Below are 23,751 nucleotides of genomic sequence, written 5' to 3' on the forward strand. Positions count from 1 at the left end.
TGGGTGTCGGGAGCTGGGTAGGGTCTGGGATTTTACCCTACTTACAGGCTAAGGAATTAGTCTGTTACTGTTACATGGATGTTGTCAAGAGACACAGGATTCCTGGTTCAGAGATAAAGGACTTTTTTATGCACAGCAAAAGCGGTAGCCAGAGCTTCATGTTGGTTGTGTTGGATCCCCGTGTTATGGGCTGAGTTGAATTCCTCCGTAATTCATATGTACAAGTGCTAACCCCAGCACCTCAGAATGTGACTGTACTTGGGGACAGGGCCTATAAAGAGATGATTAAGGTAAAAGTAGGCCCTAATCCAATCTAACCAGTATCCTCATAAGAAGAGGACATTTGGGCACACAGCGGGACACCGGGGATGCTTGGGCACAGAAGAAAGGCCATGTGAGGATGCAGCCACCTGCAATCCAAGGAGAGAGGACTCAGGAGAAATCAGACCTGCTGACATCTGGATCTTCAACGTCTAGCCTACAGAAATGTGGGAAAAATAAATTCTGTTGTTTAAGCCACCCAGTTTATGGTGTTCTGTTACATCAGTTCTAGCAGAGGCATACCACTCTCTCCGACTCCACACCCCCCGAAGTCCAGTGGGGACGAAGCAAAAGGCCTTTCATCCCTTCATGATGCCTGAAGTGAGTCACATCATGAGAGAGACTTCTCTAAATTGAGGGGCTTGCTACTTTTAGAGTAAGGGGAATTAAATCTGCTCTTCCTTGGCGGAGAAGTGTTATCTCATCCCTCAAGGATGCTTGCTGCAAACACGCCCTGAGAAATGGCATGGGTAAAGACTGGTCAAGGACTCACATTCTTGGCATACCCAGCAAATATGTTCTGGTATGTTCAGAGCTGATGCCCGATTGCCTCTCCCAACATAAGTATACCTACCATGTGAGGCCCAGTTAACCCAGCCTTGGGAGAATCGAGAGGCTTTCTGAGAGAGGTGACATCTGTGCTGGATCACAAAGGTCAAAAAGGAATCTGCCACAGGAAGAGGGGGAGAAGGGCATTCCAGGCAGAAGAAACGTCCCACACAAAACTTGAAATAAATGACACCCTCCAAAAGGTTTTCTATTCCTTTTCACAATCATCTCTATTTTGAGTTCAGACACATCGAATTATAGTCTGTGTGTGACTCTGGAAGGTCTACATTTAATACATGTGCTTTTATGAATTGCACTGGCCCCTGGAGTCTTCACATTAAAACGGTAAAACTCACAGCTATTGATTGTCCACTCAGTGCAGAACTTCTCTACTTTTTCTAGAAAATGGTCCTTTTGTTTTTTTTTTTTTCAACTACACAATCCACCGTTAACAATGAGGCTTTGCCAAACTTGACCTTAACCCACAGCCATTGTGACTGGTCCATGGTTTAGGACCTGCCTCATACTGAACCAATCAGAATCTTTTCCTTGGGAGTTTAAAATCAGGGTTAAGCGATTTCGATTTGTAACTGTTCTCTTAAACAGAAGCAATGTAAATGTCTAAGTCTTTTGTTTTGTTTTTTGTCTTTTCGACTGAAAATGGAGGAGAAATATAGAAAACTCTTTGAGTTTCCTCTACAGTGCACTACAGAGGCTTGATACACTTCATAAGCGGCATCTCTGCTTTGGTTTCTGGGATATCCCTGTATCATTATAATAAATTCATCTTATAACATTAGAGAATTGTCTCATTTTTTTATGTTATTAATAAAAACCTTACATTGGCTTAGGCAAGCTTAGATCTTCTAAAATTCATAAAAAATTATTTTAAAATTATTTTGATAATGTTTACTCAGCACCCACTTTTTGCATTCTGCAAGGTGCTGGGGATATAAACTCAGTGCCCGCCCTTCCATATAGTACCATTCCAAGGGTAAGTTTTAGATTTTGAGGTTTAAATATTAACTTGCATTTAAAATCTCATAATATAAGGCTATTTCCTCCTAAAATACAACCAGTCTTTGGTCCAGTCTGAGTCATGCACTCATCCCTGAACCAATCAACTGTGCCCAGACTCTTAGGGTCGTGTAAGAATGTTGATTCTTCCGCAGTGAACATGTGGTGGTGTCAGTTGGAGAATGGAGTCACCAAAGAAAAGAAAAAAGTATCTACTGGGAAGACAATTGTATCAGCAACCACTGCATACCTCTAAAATATTTCTAGAAGTATTTTTGATTTTCTCTAGCCTGGAATTACAGCATAACCTGAAAACGATGGGTAGGGTAGAAAGCATGGGCTCAGAGAGAAAATGAATACCAGCATTTATTTTATTAAAACACAATGTTTCCCAAAAGTTCTCAGCACAAGGAAAAAAGATTTTCTTCTCCTTCTCCCCTTTCTCTTCTCCTCTTTCTTCTTTTTGAATCTGTGTGAGATGATGAGTGTTAACGGAACATTATGGTAATCATTTTGCAGTATAGGTAAGTCATGCCACTATGCTGTATACCTTAAACTTACACAGTTCTGGATCTCAATTCTATCTCCATAAGACTGAAAAAAACCCACATAATTTTTCATAGAATCAAGTACAAATATTAATTTTCTAAAAGAAAATAACTGATTATTCTCCTGGACAGTAAATCTTTTCAAAAATTATCTTTAATTTTTTATCTGTTTACCCACTGATGTACCATTCTAAGTGCACGCATATAGTCATAAGGACACACACACGTAGATTTCTGTGTGAAATTTATAGTTTCTTCTTTGGAGGGGATCTTGGCTACCCCTCCTTTCTCTTTTCTGCTGTTCTTGAACATACCTTCCCAGCCACCACCTGGACACAAAGCAACCAACATTAATAGCCTAGTATGTATCTTTCCACTTGTACAATGCATATGCAGGTTTCCTGCTTAATGCTTTACAAAGAATGAGGTTTTGTTTTCCTCACTCAACAGCACCACATGCAAATTCTTCTAAGTCAACTTATATAGTTCTATTTTAGTTTTTAATAGTTTCATAATATTACATATATGGATGTTCCATCGTATATTGAATAATTTCTTATTAGCTATTCACTTTATTTCCAGTTTTAGCCACAACAAACATTGCAGCAATAAAAATTGTTGTGCATGAGTCCATACACATTAGTACTTTTATTTCTATTGGAGTGATTTCTGGGGCAAATGAATATGGTGATTGGGTGTATTGGTTCACTCAACATCCTGATTCTGCATCTTCCCGGTCATAACAGGGACAGACGGTCCCATGGCAGCCCAGTTCTGTGGCGTTGTTTTAGGGATCGGATCTGGAATTTCAGCCTAATGTCTATTTCCTCAGCCCTACCAATGTGTTTCTGAGCAAAGTATATACACTCTGATAAATGCGTTCCTATCTGAACCACCTGAGAGAATTGTATTTCTACAACTAATAATCCTAGGTGATCTAATGTATTTTTAATTTTAGTAAAGGATAGTAAAACTATTTTGAATAAAATACTGCCCATATTCAAGATGAAAGTCTCCTGGTAGAGAGATGGTTTTGGGTTCCTTTTTTAGAAAAGATGAAAGATTCGTACAAATCTACTGATTTGTTTAGCAGGAATGAACAATGCATGGCTTACATTTCAAGTGGAAACACCTGCTTATCTTTCTTAAGTGCTCCTGGGCAGTAGATGCCCTAACTCCACGGAGCTCCCTCTATAAACGTGGGAACTCTCAGAGAGAAATGCCAGACCCTCCTCATTCTCCCTCTCTTGTGCGGCCAAGGACGTTGATATCCACTTGTTGGGTGGTTGCTTTTTGGTACAAATGGAAAGAGAAGAGAGACGGAGTCATCGTTTTTTAAAACCACTCATCGGTCTGATCTTACTCAATAGCCACCAGAGAGATTTGCTTGAATAATTTTGCCCACCTGACTCTCCTTTTTGTATTTTTCCTGAAACTTTCACACTTAAAAATAATCTTTTTGAGGATGAGAATAAAAACCAAGTCAAACACCGCAACGATTTAAATCATTTATTTTAACACAGGCATTGTTTTGCATTTGAACCTTGTCTAACACGCTTCATATCTAGAGAACACGTCTGAGAACAAGGACATAAAGGATTATTGGAAACAGTTTAACGGAAGTGCTTACGGCTTATTGTAGGTTTCAGAAACACAGAAATGCCAGCCACAAAGAGCATCAAAATGAAACATTTTCATATTTACACTGTACCTTTCAATGGGATATTCTGAAGCTTTATTCCTAACAGTACACTTTCAGCAGTAAGGCTTCTTTGACCCTCTGGCATTCAGCAGAGTGCATTACTTTTACAGAGGTGTGGGTTTTCCAGTGTAATTCCTATCTTCCCCACAACCTTAGTGGACTTCCTTGCACCACCCCCAGCACAGGCACACATTTATCTCTTAAACAAAGTAGCTTTTATTAGCTTATCATCAGTCAAAACCTTGTTAGTAGCAGTTGGAGTTTTATTAACAACAACGTATTTACAATGAAAAGGGGTAAATTATTTAGAGGGAAGACTCTAAAAATTAAAATAATCTCATTATCTCATTATTTTCATTTTAAGTGGACTTTACAGGTAAAATTTATGGATATAGAAGTCCATTATCTAAACAAGTTAATAACTTACCACCTACTTATTAGTATTGATTCCCTCATGACTTACTCCATTTATGTGAATACTTTAAACGATGATTATATCTCTTAGAAAAGAAGTTATGGGTATAAAAATTACTATTATAAATTACTATAGTGATACCAAAATGAATATTAAAAAGCAGCAGTTTGTATGTTAAAATACATAGATATTTGCTGTACTTCTTTAACGAAGTGTCTTATAAAAGTATAAAACTGTAGAAGGGGCTATTTTCATGAATTTTCTGTTTTCTTGATTCTTGAGCCAGACCAACAAGCAAACCTTACAAACGGTGCAGGTGAACATTGGCCACCAATTATTATTGAATTCAGATATTAGATTCTAGTGCAGAGAAATAGGGCCCCAAAGTAGTTGTTTATCCTTACCTTACCTTACCTAATTGTCGATATAGCCCAAATTCAGTGAAATTTAATCTAACTTCATTTCACTACTGTAACATACATGTAGACTCAAGAGCATTTACCAAAAGAGAACTTGCAAGCTGATCATTTAAAAAACCAAGAATCTTAACATTACAGCATTAGCTTTGAATATTTCAAGCTTACACAGAAAACACAGGTCATGGTTTATGAAATTTTACCTAAATAATCAGATAAGTAGAAAAAAAAGGAAGGTAGAATTTACAAACATACATGAAACAAAGAATAAAATGTTATTTATTTTTTTTACCATACAAATTTGAATGGAAATGTTTAGAACGGTTGATTTAAAATTCTATTTCAGTCTCTTTGAGCTCAGGATTGGTCAGAGCTTGAATTTTAAGAAAATTTATGGACTTAAGAAATAGCTTTCATGTTATTTACCACATTTTCATTAGTTTTGAGTTTCGTGGGAAAAATGTGAGCTAGCCCTGGCATTTTGCTTCCCGGCAAGGCAATGATTCAGAGGATAATAATAATGTAGTCCTTTCTTGGACTTCTATCAGATCTCTGTACACTTCCCCAACACCTACCATTATCCTTAATTTATATGGGTGAAACACACTAGGTGAGAAAAATGGAAACTTGAATTAGACCAGGAAGCAAATATAAACCAAACAAGACGAAATCCACTCACGTGACCCTCACAGTACCAAGGTCCAGGATGACACGATTTCTGTAGTTCTAGCAAATTAGCTTCACTGCCACCTAGTTATTGGTCTTTATCTCCATTAGGAGGAAAGAAACCCCCAGAAGTTCTGCACGGCAACAAAAGAGTTAGGAAACCCAAGTTATCAGTGTATATGATGGGCTATTTAGTCTAGATCAGTTATTGAAGGAACCTCAATGACAAGCCCTTAGAAGCTCAGACTTTTAATTTCCGAGGATTTGGTAAGTCATCTGGTAAAGAAGCCTGCGAATCCCAAAGTGTCAGATCTGACTTGGTAGTACTTCAGGGACCTGACCAAGGCTACCACTTGTGACTAAAATGTCTCTATCACATGGAAAAAGTGTTCTAGCCTGAAAATAAAGAAAATTTTAAAATAGAAGGTTCTGGAGAAATGGAAAAAAATCCTTAGATGTAAGGATGTCTCCCCAGGTATGTTCCCTTCCTAAGCAGAAATTCTGTGGCCAAGCCGCCCTCCGTACCATCCTACAAACCATTTCAAAGGCACTCCTAGGAGTACTAATGTTCTTTGGCTTGCTAGGGATTCAGCTCCTCACCTAAAAATTCAACAAGCACTTCAAACATGTGTCTCCTTGGCTCCATGATGGAGATAACAGGATGTCCTTATGAAAACCCGTTTCTATTTGAAAGAAAATAAAAAAGCCCAAACTCTGAACTTCCTAAATGTTGATGAGTCAAACAGGATAGTAATATTTGCTTCATCATCATCACCCCTACATTTAATTTAATGTTATGAGTATGGGGTATGGACTGGAAGAGGCAATACGAGTTTTGCTGTTGTGCTGAGATATTAGAGTTGTAAATAGCAATGAAAGGTATAAAAAAAAGTTGAGGGGAATGTAGAGCAGAAAGTAAAAACTGGGCAGTGAAAAAAATCAGAGATTCAGTTGGGGCTGAGGGGCAGAAGGCCAAGGACATACACAGAGGAAGAAAACAGCAGAGGAACCCTCTAAACAAGAATTCGTTGCCCTCGGATTCAGGAAATCTAGATACAGAGTGTGGAGGAGAAAAAAAAAAAAAGAGAGAATTTGCCCAGATTAGATTTAAAAAAAAATATACCTGCCCTTTCCATGGACACACTTACTTACGCTTTATTCACATTTTACAAACTGTTGGTGGAGGAGTTCACGCAGTTTACTGGGAACGCCTCACAGTTCTGACTCCTTGTCATTTTCATCCAGGTAGTATTCGTCGTCTGTGGTTGTGTCTGTGTCACAGTCTGAGTCTACTGGATCCTCTTCATAGATGTTAAGTGGTGCGCTTGGAGATAAACCCTCTTGTGGCATCTGATTACTAGGAGAATTTGAACTTGCTGGCACTGTTGGGTTAGGAGGGTTAATTATATCGTCTTTCAGGAAGCCAGGGTTCTTGAGAAAACTTGGTTTCCACAACCTTCCTTGTGTGAGTGACCTCTTTACATTCTCCAAGAAAGCCAGCTGTTGCTCTTTCCCAAAAATCCCGTAGTCAATAGGTCTGGATATAGATGTTGCAGACCTGGGACCCATTTTTGTCCTGTCGCTGTACAAAGCCCACCTTTCATCTTCCTCACTGGAGGGAAGTTCAGAAAAAGATTTGAATCTTCGACTGTACCCATTGTCGCTAGAGAATTCACCCCCCAGGGTCAGTCGACTCAGGGCATTGTCAATAGAAACGCTTTCAGAAAAGTGGCGCCCCCTGACTTTTGGAGGGTGACTTTTGCGCAGCAGATCACCGTGTACATTGATGCTTTTTAAACTCTTTGAACGGTAGGGCTGTGGCTCAGGTTCCCACTCCAGCGATGATGCGCTCCTTTGTTGCTGCAGACAGCTGGCCAGTGGGATGCTCACTGTAGAGTTCTCTATGGGCTCCAGTTGAAGAGGAGGGTTCAGCCTCCTCTGATGGTCAGGGAAGTCAGCTTCCCTGAGGCTGATCCATGTGGGTTGGGCCAGGGGTCCTGACTCTCTTTCCAAAATCTGAGCTGTGGTTATATCGTTAGAATTCTCATGGCACTTTGCTTGTAATTCTGAGATATTTTTTAACTCGTTGTGATGTGGTTGTAAAATGCTGTTTGACTTTTGATTCTTCAAGTGTGTAGCAGCTTCTCTGTTGGAGATAGTAACCTGGGGGCGGTTCTCAGATTCTTCCACAGTCATTCCATCATTACTCAACCTGTGTGCATCTGTTGATTCTGCGGATTTTAAAGTAGGCTCGGGGGACAGTGAGTGGCACTCTGGTGAGGTGCTGAAGCCAGAACTGTTCCCACTTTGGGGAAAGATAGTAGCCACGTGTCTTCTGGGGCTTAAATCTTTAGCTGGACACTTTCTGCTTGCTTTGGACATGGCTGCCGGTCGGTGTTTAGCTGAAGATCTGTTTTTCCCCTTTTCTGGGTCACCCAAGCTGGTTTTATTTTTATTACCTCCTCCAGGAAGTGAAGGCTGATCCCATGCCAGCATCTGCAGTTCATCTTCAGCCTTGATCTCTGTCATACTCACCTCCTGACTTTGTTGAGTTAGCGCTCTGGGTTCAGACTGCAGACTGTCTAAGTCTTGTTCGCCTGAACAGGCTTCCTCATCAAGCTGCAGTTCATACAGGGCTAGAGTAAGAGCAGAGGCTTGGCTTTCTGGGCCAGAAAGTGGTTTATCAGGTTTTTTGGGGAAATCTGTTCTAATTTCCCCTTTGGCTTCCCAAGGCTGCAGTCCATTGGCACCATCACCCTCAGCCATGCCTGTGACATCTTTCTGAAGACTGCCAGTAGCTGTAAAAGCTAGGCCACGACCTGCACACCCCCCAGGGCGTCTTAGGATTTGGGAGTTTTCAACATCCTCTTCCGAATGGGCTGGGAGGTTAGAAAGACCACTGTTACCTGATTTAATGGATAGCTGACAATTTTCCGATTTCTCTTTCGTAACGTTTTCCCCCTGAAGCATTGATGACGTACGAAGGGTTTCACTTTGCAATTTTTTCCCTTTCTCTGTCTTGCTTTGTGGATCACAGGGAGGTGTTTTAGCCACGTTGTGTGGGGAAATCTCTCTCGTTTGAGATTCCTCTTTATGAAGAGAGGCATCTGCCTCAGTGGAAGCCACTGCCTGTAATGTAGGTTGGGAGGGTCCAATGCTTGGCGAGTGAGAAGCAGTCATGTCTTCAGTGGTGCGAGAAAGACAGTGACTGTTCTCCTGAGCAGAGCTGACCGGCATCTTCAGATCTTTAGATGAAGATGTTCCTGGCTGCTCTTGTGTAGAGTAATTTAGTTTGTCTTTTTCTAAAGCTTTAGGTGACGTTTCAGTCCCCACTTTCGTTGATTCTGTAAGTGACTCGATGCTTTGTGTGTACTTTTGAAGAAGGTTACAGAATGTTTTGCTGTGCTTCCTCGGCAGAGTATAATATATTGATACCACCTCAAGACATTTCACATTATCTTCATCACCTGAAACAGAAAGTACACTAGTAGTCTTTAATTTATGTAATGTTTTCCCACCTTCTTTTCCTGACACATCTGAGGAAACAGGAAAAGGGCGTTCATTTGGATGGGAAAACATGCCTGTTCTGGAGGCAGCAATTTTACCGTTCTTTTCAGTGCCTTCTTGAAAGTATTCCTTTTGGTGGTGTCTTTTGCTTGAAGAACCACCCAGGACAGCTGAGTCACTTCCCAGAGGGCGAATGAGTCTCTCCCAAGGCCTTTGTGTTACGGCAGAAGCATCTGTGTCTCCTCTCTCCTCTCTCCCAGCTGAGGGGTACGGTACCCCCGAGGGGCAGGACGCAGCTCTCTTGATGATGACCGGAAGTGGTCCTTTTCTAACAGAAGCAGACCCAGTGTTCGTCGCACCTGTCGTCCCCTCTGAGGCTTCAGGTGCCACTGAGACTGAGTCTGACACTATTTCACATTTGCTTTCCGACTCACAAGAGCCGGGACTGAATTTGTTTGGCGTGCACTTCCCTGCTGGGTCCTCCACGATCTGGTTGGTCTGGAATGGAAGTGGCTCACTCCTACACGAAGAAGCCGCCAGCTCACTTTCAGACTTCCTGCTATTGATGAGAAAACCGGCCGATTTTCTCGGTAAGGTGCAATAAACTGTGTGAAGCTCAGGAGCCTTGGAATGGCTTTGGTTCTCCTCCAGGTGATGGCGGTCACTTGTGGGTGTTGAACAACTTTCTGTTTTGCTTAACTTTTCAATATAGGATATATGTCGTCTCACTTTTCCTTTTACCTTTCCATCCCCGCAAAGAAGGTGTGAGTGGCCTTTGACAACATCCACCACTCCATCTACAGGCACACGATTATCATTACTCTTTGGGTTTTCTGAGAGGCTCAGGGAAAACTGACTATTTTGGTTCTTACAGTCATTCTCTTTTTCTTCTCTTTCTCCCAGAGATGGAGCTTTGCCTGAAGGAAATTTCCGGGAGAACGCTGTAGTAGAAGGAATCACCAGAGCACCAAGGCGAGAATCATTTGATGGCGAGGAATCTGGCACTGTACCTGAGGACAGATCTGAAGAAGCACGTGGCATGTTGTGGTCAGCCGACTTGCTACAGTTGGCAGAATAAGCTGTGACACATTGTTCTTCTTTGGTATCTGAAATAGCAGGCTTTCCTGGAGACTCTGCATTTTGATTATCAGTACTCCAGTGGTTATTTTTAATAATGCTGGAAATATCGTCATCACTTACTGATAATTCCTGGTGACAACCTTGATCTGGGCTGGGAAAAGCTGATGGCCTGCTGTCCTGAATGAAAGGAAGGGAAATGGCGGAGGCAAATTTTCTGTCCCCAGTGTAACTCTTCTCTTTTTTTAGTTCGTTGGCTTTATGACTTTTGGAGCCATCTCTCCTGGAAACGACTCCAGGCAACCTTTTTGAACTTACTGTGTTAGATGCGTTAAAAACAAATCTGCTACTCTGGGCTGAGTCCTGGGAGAGGGGATTTTGAAAATCAGGGAAAGGGGTAGAAATCACTGTCTGTGAAACAAGTTCGTGTATTTCACCCACCATGTCTGTCTGATCCATCTTGTTTAGTTGTTTATCCTTTTGCAAAATAGATTCATTCAGGTCTTTCTCATTATTCACTCCTGTGACCAAGATATTGGGACGGCTTTCAGTGACAGGTGGGGAGTCCGCTGAATCACTGTTGGTCACAGTGACTTCCGTACAGCTTCTTGTTGGGAGAGACGCAGGCTTAATTTTCTGCAGAGTGACTGAGGGATTCTGAAAGGTGGGACTCCGAGGATCCCCTCTGTCATCAGGATTCTGAGGAAAGGAAGTTCTGAATGAGGGTGCTAGAGTCTGAGCAATGCCAAGTGAGTAAGGTTCTCTGTTTACGAGTACTTCTGTAGGAGAGCAGTCCTGTTGAGACACTAACCCACCAGATTTGCTATGATAGCTTGAACCAGCCATGGAGCAAACATCTGGGGTGCTGAAATGAGCTGACTGGCTCCTACTACCTTGGGACACCTCCGTGCCCTCCAGTGTGGATGTCTGAGAATCAAACTGCCAGGCACGTGGCTCTTCCTGGTCTCGGGAAATATTTGCTCTGTAACTGGGAGAAAATGAGCCCCAGTGTTGAGAAGGAACACGATGGCCATGACCAGCCCGTGTACTATTTGCTTCAACGGAGATCATTTCAAAGTCTCTGTCAGAAGAAGTGAATGATTTCCTGCTTTGATGAAATCCAGACCAGGAATAATGCTCTTCCTGTTGGCCCCAAAAAGGACTTTGTCTAAATCTCTGTTCCCTGTTTCGTCCAAAGGTATTGCTGGAGAAAGGCCTAGTAAATGAGTTCTCTTCATGGTAGAATGGCATATTCTCTGAGTTCTCAAATGGGTCAGGACTCATTGCATTATCCATGGGGACATTTAAACCAACACTTGGGTAAACACTCTGTGAACGATAAAATTCATACCTCCTCTTCTCTTGAAAACACCTGGGGTACACATACTGGTCAGCAGGGTCAACTTCCATTGGTGATGGTGCCCTCAGGAACTCTTCCTGGTTCTGCCTATCTCTAGAAGAATCTGGTCTATTCCATATGATAGAGGATAAAGGAGTTCTCTTTGGGCTTTGCTTGTGGCTTGGTGGCGTAAACCCACACTTGGTCTGAGTTGTGGCTGGAAAATGTAAGCTTCTTGCTGTGAAATACCCTGTAGCTGGCAAGGCTGATCGTTCCCTGCTGTCAAAACACAGAGAAGCACTACCAAAAGCACTCTTTTGCACGTAATCTTCTTCTAAGACTCTGGGCTCCCTTGTCCTGTACATATCATAAATGGTCCTTGTTCTAGGAGAAAAGGTTTTAAAACCTTCCCTAGGGGTTCTTGGTCTTAAGATGTCATAGATAGACATATTAGAGGTATCACTGTAGCAATTTTTGTGCCTTCCTGTGATACTACTTTGTCTGTTCCCACTGGAGTAAAAAGGACTGGACTGTGTTCTTGATCCATAGTTGAGAGGTGTTCTGGTATCCACTGAGCTTGGAAATTGTTCCTGAGCCAGTTTGCTATCCAAATCATCTAAAACTAAAAGGAGAATACGAGTCATTTTTTTTTAGTATAAGATTTTACTATCTAATAATATTTTGAGTTGTTGAAGCCCCTCTTGAAGACACATAATCACTTATAATTTTTAAATCATATTATCATAAAAGTGATGACATTAGTTCTGATTGTGTTTTTAAGATAGCTTTACTTTTACAAGGCTATAATGGAAGTTTCTTTTTCATACTTTTCCAAATCATACTTTTTTCAAAGTTAACCTTCCATAATGCCTTAAGATCATAAAGCTACATTTTTTTTTCCTAACAATGAATTTTAACCATGGATTCTTTTAGTGAATTTTTTGTATCGCTAGGTAGGTGTAATATTTCCAATTATGTTTACCTCAGGCGATGGGCGATGGTAATAGAAATGAAAGTCTGTAAATGACATGTGACTTCTCAGTTGTACCATTAAGAAAACAGAATTACTGCCAAAAGTTTAGCACCCAATTTACAAACATATTTGAGCAATGGATTGGATTAGAACTGTGCTACATAACCTTGTAGGTTTGGTACTATTACTATTCTCACATTATAAATGAGGAAACTGAGGCACGAAGAGATTAAGGAAGTTGCCCGGGTCGGTCTCACACTTACTAGGTGGATCCAGGCAGTCTGTCTCCTGAGTCCACATGTGCAACCACCGTGCCATAAAAGTTCACTTCCTATTTTTCCTTTTAATGAACTAAAGATGATTTCACTGTGAGCTCATAATGTTACGAGGATGTGAAGTTGCTGCTGTTGAAGAATATTTTCTCAGTACCAAGGTCAGAGCGTAAGTGTCAGTCAGGCCCCAGCGCCCTCCCTGTTATACCAAGGACCTGGGCCCCCCCCCGAGACCCAGGGCTCATGCTTACTAGGACCACCGTCCCTGTGACCTCAGAAAAGCCACAGGGTATTTTTAGTTGGTTGGTATTTATTTTAATTATATTTACTAAGTCACATCTGACATCTTTCCCTCAATAAAAATCTGTCGGGATTTAAATAGAACCATCGTCTTTTAAGGTTTTAAGATGCCTCGTAACAGATACATTTTATCATATTCATATCACAATAAATATGAGCAGATTGTGTATTCTTTGAAGAAATGGTCATTAAAAGATCAAATCTGACGTGAAAAATAAGTTAGGAGATTATTTAAATTGCTGAAGAAGATTTTGGTTTACAGAAATCTTTCCTTCTGAGTTACATAAAATGGTGCACCCTCTTTGGTTACTTAAAATTACTTGTCATTAAAAATTGTGATTTTTAACTCTTCGACAACAGAGGAAGTGAGGTACATCAGTATCTGAATGAATGGGAGTGAGACAGACTTGTAATATGCTGATTATGTTAGGGCAGGTGCTGAAAGGGTTTTGGATATCAGCTCTGGGTTTTCCCTATCCTATTTTATTTTATTTGTAAGTTGGCACAGCCAGCAAAAGAAATGGTCTTGAGCATTAAGGATCTGCAACTAAGGAATTCTTCAGGGAATCATCCTGTCATTGTTGTAATGAAAAAAATTCTTTACCCTCAGTCTCTGAAATAATGTACTCCCTACATCCATAAAGAAAATATCAGGCAATGCCAACATATAAGGCAGGGCAAAAAGAAAACAAACTATATAAATCTGCCTGTAAGACAAATTACAATGAAATCTCTTTGATTTCTGTTTTCCCTTTCAAGCTGTTTATAGGTTTTTTTTCTCCTTATATAAAATCTTTTGCTGACTACAAAAGCAATAAATGGTTATAATAGAAAACACAGGAAAGTATAATAGACAAGGTTAAAATCACCCAAAATCTTTCTTTCCAGAGACAACCACTCTCAACAGCCCTACAGCAGGACTTTAAATGATTCAAAGTCACTTTGAATCTCAAATTAACAACTACTCTGGAGGTCAAAACAAATTCCTGTTTTGCTTCTCCTTTTTATTTTTAGAGAGGTCAAGTAATTTTTTTTTTTTTCATTTCATAAATAGTATCTCTCCTCTACCAGCAAAACCTTTGTTTTGGGACAGAGGTTTTCCTCTGGGTCTCTTTTCTCTGAAGCAAGTTCTCTGCCAGGAACCACCTTACTGGAAGGCATTCCTGGGCTGACCATCCAGCTGGGTGTCTCTCAGTGACTACACCCGCGTCCTAACTGTGGGGCTGAGGTGATGTCATCGCCTTTGCAAACTGAATTTAGTTCCTCAGGATGGAGCTGGTGAATGAGTTCAGACTTCATTTTTCAAATGGCCGGGCTTACTTGAATACACAATAATCTACGTCCAGATGAGCTATGTTTATATGATAAGATCCATGTGTATACAGTACTTCGGGAATCCATTTTAGTCTTATTGTTTATCTACTGTAGAAGGTTAATTGTTTAATGACAATTTAGATTGCATCACAGTGCAGTTAGGTCCTAACCAGGAACAATAAAAGTCTATTGAGAACAGTAAACTTTACAGATATATTCCCTAAAGACTTATTTTTCCCTTTTACCTGAGGTTAAATATTAAACATTATTATCATTCCATAGATATATCAGGCCTTGATCACAGAATCTTTGCTTAGATTATACTTAAATACAAGATTCTTTAATTTTTGTGTTAAAAGCAGATAACCACATGCTCTTCAGTAAACAAGAGGATTTCAAAAATAAAGTGCAAAGTTGGATATGATTTGATCACTTTAATACAAACTGTAATTATTATTTGCTTTCCTTTAGTCCTGGGAGTTCCAAAGGCAATTTAATGCACAGACTTACCTTGGAAAAATTCATCTTCTAACAATGAAGTATCCCACGAAGTCAGGCTGCTTCCCTCCCTCATACCTGCTGGCTTGGGAACAAACGCACCGTCAACGGGTTGATTTTCTGGAGATGAACTGTGTATTTTTGCCTGCTAATTTAAAAATAGAAAATGTAATATTATTTCTGGACCTTCTCCAGCCGACGTGTTCCCACAAAATGTTCCAAGCTTAAAAGTCCTAGTCCAAGGACAGCAAACAATTTTCCTAACACGTGTTTCTCCAGTTGTAATGTTTTGTTGTTTTTTTCCGCAATTTCCAAGTGATCAAAAAGCTTCTCCATCCCTGCGTTAATTCCTTTCAGTATGTGCCTTCGGGCAAGACATTGAGCCTCTCTCTGCCAAAGGTTCCTACAGCCTTACACAGCACTACACAAACCTTACGGAGTTTCTTGGAAAAGAGGGAAAAACATTGACCTCTTTTGAGTTGGGAGTGTTGTCTCCCTGGCCCCAAAGGCTGTAATTTTTGATTTCTTAACATTGTACCTCTTTTCTATCAAAAGGCAGTTAGCTGAAACTTGCAGTGGTCCTTAAGATTTACGACCTTGATGGGTTTAGGGGAAAAAAAAGTATTTCTATCCACAGAGCTGATGTAGAATGGTGGTACCTCCCAGACAAACATAAGGAACTGATTTGAAACAAAGGTGCTGAAAAGCATGCCCTTATAAATGTTTGTTTTTTAAAACATTGCTAGTTTTATAAGATTGAGGAGAACTATGTAGAGCCAGAGTTCTTTTCCTTCCTTTACTAGCAAATTTTATCTTGATTTCATAAAATCCATCACTGTCCTACTTTTAAGCTTTAATTTGCCTTCATAACCTTGGCGGAATTATCCACTCCCACACCTTCACATTCTTTTGCCAAAACGCCATTTGCAGTTCCTCCGTCAAACTGGCTCTGTCGCTCATGACTCCACTTCAACTCGTCCTGCACCCTCTCCCTGAACAGGGCTAGCAGCCACTCCCCGTTCCAGTCGCTTTATTTTCAGCTCACTTGCAACCGAGTCCTCACCTCCTGAATCCCTCTCTTCCCCAAGTTTTCTCTTTTCATTTGATGTTTACCATCACATTTTGTCTCATCTTAAGACCAAATCTCTAATCTTTCCAAAGTTCCAGCTTTTTAACTTCTCCATCCCAAGTCTGTCCAATCCTAAAGCCCAGGTTCTTTTAATCCTTGCATCCCTCACAATCTAGTATTTTTACACCTGCCTGTTTTCATTCTCAAGATCTAGGTCAGTTTTTCCTCCTAGAAGCCCTGTTCAAATTTCACTGACTCAGCTTTTTCAGGTCTGTGTGCAAGTCATAACTGAATACATACCAAGGAGGTTTATTAATAAGAAAGAAATAATTCAATGATAATTTATTGGTTATTGGATATAATTTAATACACATATTAAATTTAGAAGTAAGCAAGTATTAGAAGCAAAACACAACTATAGGGGTATACCAGTTGGAGGTAATAAAACAGGAAACTAATCATTTGAGAAATCAGATCAGTTACAGCTAAATTCTTTTCTCTCTGAAGTGTATCAGGGTGTTCTCTTTTGCACCCTACCTACCGTTTCTCCAAGTCTTTATTTGTGCTGATAACCATTGGCCATAGACCTTCTAAGTCCATTCCTCCCAAACTTGCAGTTTTGGTAGTTGGTGCATGGTAGATACATTTGATTAAGAGAATAGTAGGCATCACTGTCTCCCAAACATTTTAATATCCAAACAAACTTCAGATGTCCTCTATGTAGACCAGAGTACATTCCTTTTGGCTTCCTGGATCACATTCTTTTATAATAAATTTATAATGAAATGAAAAGTACATGAACTGAAGACTCAGGTGAAGAGATGAACCTCTCTAGGCTGTGAAGGGGATCTACCACCCAGAGGCTCTGAATATAAGTTCCTTGGGTTATATTTCTGCCCAGATCTTCTGCTTCAAGGCCAACCCTATTCACCCAACATATTAAGAATGCTTTCAGCACAGAGAGATAGGAATTATATGGCTAAGAGATAATATGGAGAGTTCAAGTTTACCTCTGTTAGGATTTTTTTTCCAGTAATAGAACTGTCTAAAAAAGTAACTGCTAGTCAATGGTAGGCATCTGACATAGTGAAGATCGAACACATGACTCATCCATCCCTAGACCTCTTGCTTTTGTTTAAGCTACGTGAGATACTGTCATTATTATTATTATTACTTCTATCAGCAGCAGTAAATACACATTGATTATTGTAGGCAATGTGTTAAGGGCTTTATATGTGTTTCTTTACTTCATTATTTTAACAATCCTATGAGGCTGGTACTATTATTATTCCCACTTAGAGAAAACCACACTTGAGAAAAGGGAGGTTTCAAGAGGCCAGGTCATTTTTTTTTTTGCTTCAGGTCACACTGGTGAAGGGAAGGACTCATTCCCAGTTTGTCATTTTCCAGAGCCCGTGCTGAATCACCCTGTTGGACTTTTTCATTAGTTTATCAGTGCACTGTATCCCCGCTGGGGGCACCGGCTGAGGCCAAACACAGGTTTAGAGCTGCCGGGAAGACTCTGAAGTTTCTTGTCACCGAGAGCAGAGGTAAACCCCTCCTGGGCTCAGAGCACACACAGATCCTGGGTCAGGGCTCAATTTACACCAAGAATCTTCCTCCAAATAAGGTTCCATGCCATAAAGTCACCATAAAGATGACGCCTATTTCCCATTTCTGGCACACCTTCGTGCAGCAAAACCATGTCAAAATCCTTTTCCAGTTTTTGATGTAAGCCTTTCCTCCCCAGCTCTCCTCAGCACCCACGCTCCAAGCTCCCTACACGCACGCGCTAAAATGCTGTGCGATTTTTCTGAGGCCTCCGCATCTCTGCTCCTGATCTTCACTCTTTCTCCTCATCTTCTGGAAAGAATCAACTCATCCCTCAGAGTCCGGTTCCTATTATCACGCTCTCTGTTCTCCCAGGAAGAATTATTCACCACCGTGTTTTTTTAGGCACCTCTGGTATGGTACCTACCAAGTCACATCAAAGTTGTTTACATTCTTTCCAGTCTTACTTTACCACTAGACTCCCCCTTCCTCCCTGAATCACACATTGCAATCCCCACTCTGTTCTAGGAAACCAGGGATTCCAGGAAACATGAAGAAGGAGCCTGGAAGTGGACCAACTTCTAAAATAACCAAGAGAGCATGGTACTCTCCTTTGTATCCTGAGGACCTAGCACAGCATCAGCATATAAGGGATTAATTCATATTTACCGAACTGAACTCCCATGTATGCTTCCCACAATAACATTTCCCACTTCTGAATTTCTCCAATGCATTTTTATATACTTTTTTCTGTACTGTCTTATATTTGAACAAAATTATCCATTTATTCAGTTTTTATTATACTTTGAAAATATCTTGGGGGTGGGGGTATACCTCCACCATGCTTAGCATGCATGGGGTCATGGGTTCCACCCCCAGTACCTCCATTAAAAAATTAAAAAAATATATCTTCTTTCATTTGAGCCTTAAAACAAATTTTGAAATAGGCAGGGCTTATCATTCCCACTTTGCAGATGGAAAAACTGAGTCTCAGATAAGTATCTTACTCAAGTCACAGGAATAATAAAAGGAGACACTCGCTACTGACTCTCATATGGTCTGATTCCTTCATCCTGTTTTCTCCACTACATTGTTCTTAATTGTCCTTTTATTAACATACATATCTTCAGTTAGGTGGTAAACTCTCTGAAGACAGGAGAACCTTGCTTTAAACATTCCAGGCACACATTTATGGATTGATTTTTGCTACACTAAGGTATAAAATTACATATATAAGATCACTTTTAGTGAAGATTATTACAGAAATTGAGACATGAATATTGACTACATTAGGACTCAGTAAAACATGTCTGAGGCAGGAAAGCATAATGGTTAAGCACGTGAATTCTACACACATCCAAATCCTGCTTCTGCTCCTTAATACCTGTACAACTTTGGACAAGTTTAACTTTTCTGTACCTTAGCTTCTTTCTTCGAAAAATGAAAAAAAAATTAACAGCAACAATAATGCCCCTTGGGGGTGGGGGATATAGCTCGGTGGTAGAGCGTGTGCTTGGCATGCACAAGGTCCTAGGTTCAATCCCCAGTACCTCCATTAAGGGGAAAAATAAAAATTAAAAAAAATAAAAATTAAAAAATAAATATATGTAAAAAAAAACAAACAAAACCAAAACAATAACACCCCTCACCTCATAGTGTTACTGTCAGGATTAAATGAATTAATAGTTGTGAAACACTTTAGAAGGGTGTCCAGCCCTTAGTAAGTCCTTGCTGTGAGCTGTTGCTGTTCTTCTGTGGTTACAGAGAACCCTGGAGGATTCCTGTGGATGCTGGCCACCTATGAGTTAGAAAAGTGTCCCACAGAATTAGGGGCCAGGGTTGGAGGATGCCGGCTTTAAGGTCTCAGTTACATCTTAAACATGGTACGTAGAATCCGCTGAGCAAAATGAGGCTTTCCCCACCCCCAAGTCACTGTACTGACACTGTCTGCAATTCTGACATAAGGAGACAAACAAACCTTGGTCACAGCATAACCTCAGACCACCTGAGAACTTCCAGGGCTGCCAAACCTGTAGGGCAGCTGTCGGAGCGGAACCCTAAGCTCACCGAGGTCATCAAATGCCTTGGCTTAAGTCAACAAGTTAATTTTCCAAGATGTTCTTGAATTTATCCCGCACCTGCTTTCCTGCAAAGGTCACATCCAGCATTTCACCGTGTGGCTTAAAACAATACATTCATTTCTTCTTTCAATTATCTGAGGACTCACATCGTGCCAGGCAGTGGGGATCACGGGTGAGCAGACGCAGCCCCAGCCTCAGGGAGCTCACACCAGCCCATGTGGCTAGTGCCACAGTGGAGGTACGTTTCCAGGGGTGCACAGCTGGCGTGTCACCTAACAGCAGACCCAGCCAGAATTTGCTCAGAGATGAGGAGTGACCAAGAACTGCCAAGGCCATATGGTTTGTCTCCCCTCAGAGATGGTGACTACTTTCTCTGGATTCCTCTCCTATAAGGAGATGGTTCTCAACTAGGGGGCAATTTGCCCCTCAAGGAATCTTCGGCAATTCCTGGAGATATTTTTGATCGTCACAATTTAGTGGAGGGGAACTGCTGGCATCTGGTAGGTAGAGGTCAGGGATGCCACTAAACATCCTATGGTACACAGGACAGCCCCACACAATGGATTATTCAGCCCAAAATGTCACAGTGCCGGGGTGGAAAGAAGCAGTGAGTAAGAAGATCTCTAAGTTTCTCCCAACTGAAATAAAGGGGTAAACTGAGGCAAGCTCAAGCGATGAGTGTGCTTGGGAATAACAGAGGAGTTACAATTTGGGACACGCAAACTGTAGCTAGCTGCAGGCAAGTCCGCTGAGGGTTTGGGGTTGGCTGTTTTTGGGCAGAGAATGTCAAGAGGGGAGAGTTCAGTTAGAGTCTGTTAAAACCAAAAAAAAAATGTAGACCAGCTTGGAAAATTTTCTGAGCAAAATAAAACCCAGTCCAGTCTTACAAACAAGCTCAACCCAGCTTATTCTGTGAAGCCAACCTGACCCGGGTCATTTCTTGTTCATGCCTCTGGAAACCATAAGCAAAACTTCCCAAAATTGATGAGAGGCAACTCCTGACCAATTCCCTATCATTTAAGAAAATTCCAATATTATTATCAGTTTTCTGTAAATCAGGCATTTATAGCAAACCAGTCTTTGGATCCTTAAGCTTTGCCTTCCTCAAAAAACACACATGAGATTTTCCATTTTATATCCTCGAGTTCCGTTTCGGATCGAAATTCTTTCATCCTCTCTAGCTCTAAAATTTCTGTTTTCTGAAACCCTTTGCTTCTTTCAAGCTGATGTAAATGTTTAAATAGCAGCTTCCTTCTCTGTTGAATGGAAGGTCAGCCAAAAGATGTAGTACGACCTCCAGCAAAATGTTGGGGTCCCCTTTGTACAATCCCTGCTAGGCTGCCAGCCAGGTGAGAGGGAGTTCACGATCTTAAAAATCTCGGCAAGAATCCCTGCGGCATCAGTGGCCACCTCCCATCTCTCTGCAGGCTGAGGGGACAGGACTTTCATGGGCAAGTAATGGAAATCTACATGTGATACAGAACCCTTGTTTTCAACAGCGGCTTCATGATTTTCTCTCTCCTGCTTTTTTTTCCCATTGTCTTTAAGAAAAAAAAATTTATTGAGGTCTAGTCAGTTTACAATGTTGTGTCAATTTCTTGTGTACAACACAGTGCTTCAGTCATATACATACATATATTTGTTTTCATATTTTTTATTATAGGTTACTACAAAATATTGAATATAGTTCCCTGTGCTATACAGCAGAAACCTGCTGTTTATCTATTTTATATATCGTAGTTAGTATCTGCATCTCCTACTTTTTATAGTAGTTATTAACTGGGGGTAACTATCACTATAAACTTTCATTTATATTCATAGTTCTTACCTTTTAGATTGATGTGCTCTGAGCAGTGAAATGGTTAAAGAAAAGCAACTAGGAACCAAAGAGGGGGGAGGGTATAGCTCAGTGGTGGAGCGTGTGCTTAGCGTGCATTAGGTCCTGGGTTCAATCCCCAGTCCCTCCATTAAAAAAAATTAGACCAAATAAATAAAAACCTAATTACCACCCTTCCCACTCTGCCAAAACAAAAGAAAATTAAAAAAAAAAAAAGAGAGAGAGTGTCACAGAAGGATATCCACTCACCCTCATACTGGACTCTGAACTTGCAGGGACTCCAAACTAGCTCTCCTGTGTTATAACTTCTAGGTGCCTGTCTTTCTTTTTAAGTTCCTCATCTGTTTCAGACTTCCTAGCTCTTAAATGGTAGAGGATGGTTAGCTCTGAGCAGCTCTCTGAGGAAACGTACAGAGGCATCCCGGAGCAGGGCTCTGTTCTTTCAGGGACCAAAGCTGCGTTGTGCCCTTTCAGTTAAAGGAGAGTCTGCAGGTAGCGAGTAACTGGGGCTCATAAGCAAAAAACGGGCTTCGGGGCTGATGGAGATGTAGGCATTTCTGACTCTGGGCGTGGAGTTACAGACACCTGGGTCTTCTAGTCCCGACTGTTACCATTTACCAGTGTGACCTTGCACATGATCTTTAAATTCTCTGAACCTCAGCTTCTTCTTCTTTAAATGGGAATAATAACAGTGCCTACTTCATAAATTACCTCAGGGGATTACATGAAATGATCAGTGTCAGGTGCTTGGATGGTAGCAGGTGCTCCACTAGCATGTGGCAGTTGTCGGGGCTGGCATCGTGGTCAGTTCTCAAGCATATAAAGGAGAGACAGAGGGTTCCATGTGATCTAGAAAGAAGTAGCATTACTCTGAAGAGGAAAGGAGGCTCACTTTTGCTTGGGAAGTAAAGAACCTCTGTTTTTATGCACTCTTCACCAGAATTCTACCCCATGCTTTTTGTACAAGAAGAAAGGAAGATGTTAGTACTGAGGGCACAATCAATTGAAAAATGCCTCTATCCTCCTCCTGCACACTTAGGTCCCTTCCAAAACTCCATCTTTCTTTCATCTCCAAACCACATGAGTGACTCAGAAAGACAGAGGTGTACACAGATCAAAAGTCGTGACTGCAAATAAGCAAGAAAACTTACAGCTTCTCAATCTTGTTAGTATGAACACAGAGGTAGATTTAAATTGAAGCCCTTTAAGTGGAGGGTCATGTTGGGTCGGTCCCCCAAATGAACTTGTTCTGTCCAATGCATCTCACCTATCAGTGGCTTCCTCTTTGAATACAAATGATGATCTTACTCAGAAGAGGCCTAGCCTAGACCCACACTGGTCTGCAAGTTTATCTCGAAATTTTCAAATCTGGTCTCCATTTGTTTTTGATTTTAACAGATTTTTAACTGAACTCTCTTCTCTTGACATTCCCTGCCCAAATACAGCCCACCCCAAACCCTGAACTTGCCCACTGCTAGCTACAGTTTGTGTGTCCCAAACTGCAATTCCTCTGCTATTCCCAAATAAACTCTTCCTCTGCCCAGTGCTTTGCAGCCCTACGGGAGCGCCATGTGGTAAAACGTCGGAGATGCTATTGAGGGTCTCAGTGGACACACGATGGCCTCACTTCTTCCTGGCAGAACCTGCTATTTGAGCATTTCAGTACCACAGCCAACTGGAAACCCATCACAACTGGGAAACCTGGAGCTTTTTAGGAGAAATCTAAGCTTCTCAAGTAAATATAAAACTGAGCCATGGAGAATTCTATTTAAATAGGTAACCAACCAGGAATTACATTAATTCTGAATTCTTTAGCGTGACCATTAGTTCTTTGGCTACTTACCAAAGCGGTTCCCTTCACAGACACAGGAGGTGGGTGGCCGTCACATCTGTGAAAAGAATTTGGATTCGTACTTGAACATAGCATGAAGACACAGTAACAGAAATAGTCACATTTGTTGAGTGTTTACCAGTGTTCTCACGCTCCACAGGCATGTGCCCTCATTTAGATACATCACTCTTGAGAAGTGGACACTGTGACAGCTCTCACTTTACAGATCAGAGGATGGAGGGGCAGAGAAGTTAGAAGACACTGCCCAAGGTACACAGCTAGTGGCTGCGCTCAGAGCTGGCCGCAGGCTGACTGATCTTGGGCTGTCCTTAATCAGCATGGCACACAGACTCTTCTTGCAAACGGGAAACAGATTTTCTGCCTTTGTACATCTTTATTTTAAAGAGAGATTAAGGCAGAACGAGACTCAATTCATAAACGGATTTTTTTTTTTAAAAAAGCAAACCT

General features: G+C 41.1%; 1 protein-coding gene across 3 annotated transcripts in view; it reads right to left on the reverse strand.

Annotated features, from left to right (window-relative positions):
* Positions 1-3,929: 3,929 nt before the first annotated feature.
* Positions 3,930-23,751, reverse strand: part of EXPH5 (exophilin 5) — a 72,207-nt gene continuing 52,385 nt past the window's right edge. For 2 of the 3 annotated variants that reach the window (XM_010988969.3, XM_031443764.2), the window contains 3 exons: positions 23,296-23,341; positions 14,927-15,062; positions 3,930-12,179 (listed from right to left, as the gene is read on the reverse strand). In XM_010988969.3, the coding sequence (XP_010987271.3) occupies positions 6,847-12,179; positions 14,927-15,062; positions 23,296-23,341 (5,515 nt within the window). In that variant the 3' untranslated portion in view covers positions 3,930-6,846. The remainder of the gene's footprint in view (positions 12,180-14,926; positions 15,063-23,295; positions 23,342-23,751) is intronic. The other variant, XM_031443763.2, reaches the window with a different exon arrangement.

The sequence above is a fragment of the Camelus dromedarius genome, chromosome 34 (assembly GCF_036321535.1).
Source record: "Camelus dromedarius isolate mCamDro1 chromosome 34, mCamDro1.pat, whole genome shotgun sequence".
Taxonomy (NCBI): domain Eukaryota; kingdom Metazoa; phylum Chordata; class Mammalia; order Artiodactyla; family Camelidae; genus Camelus; species Camelus dromedarius.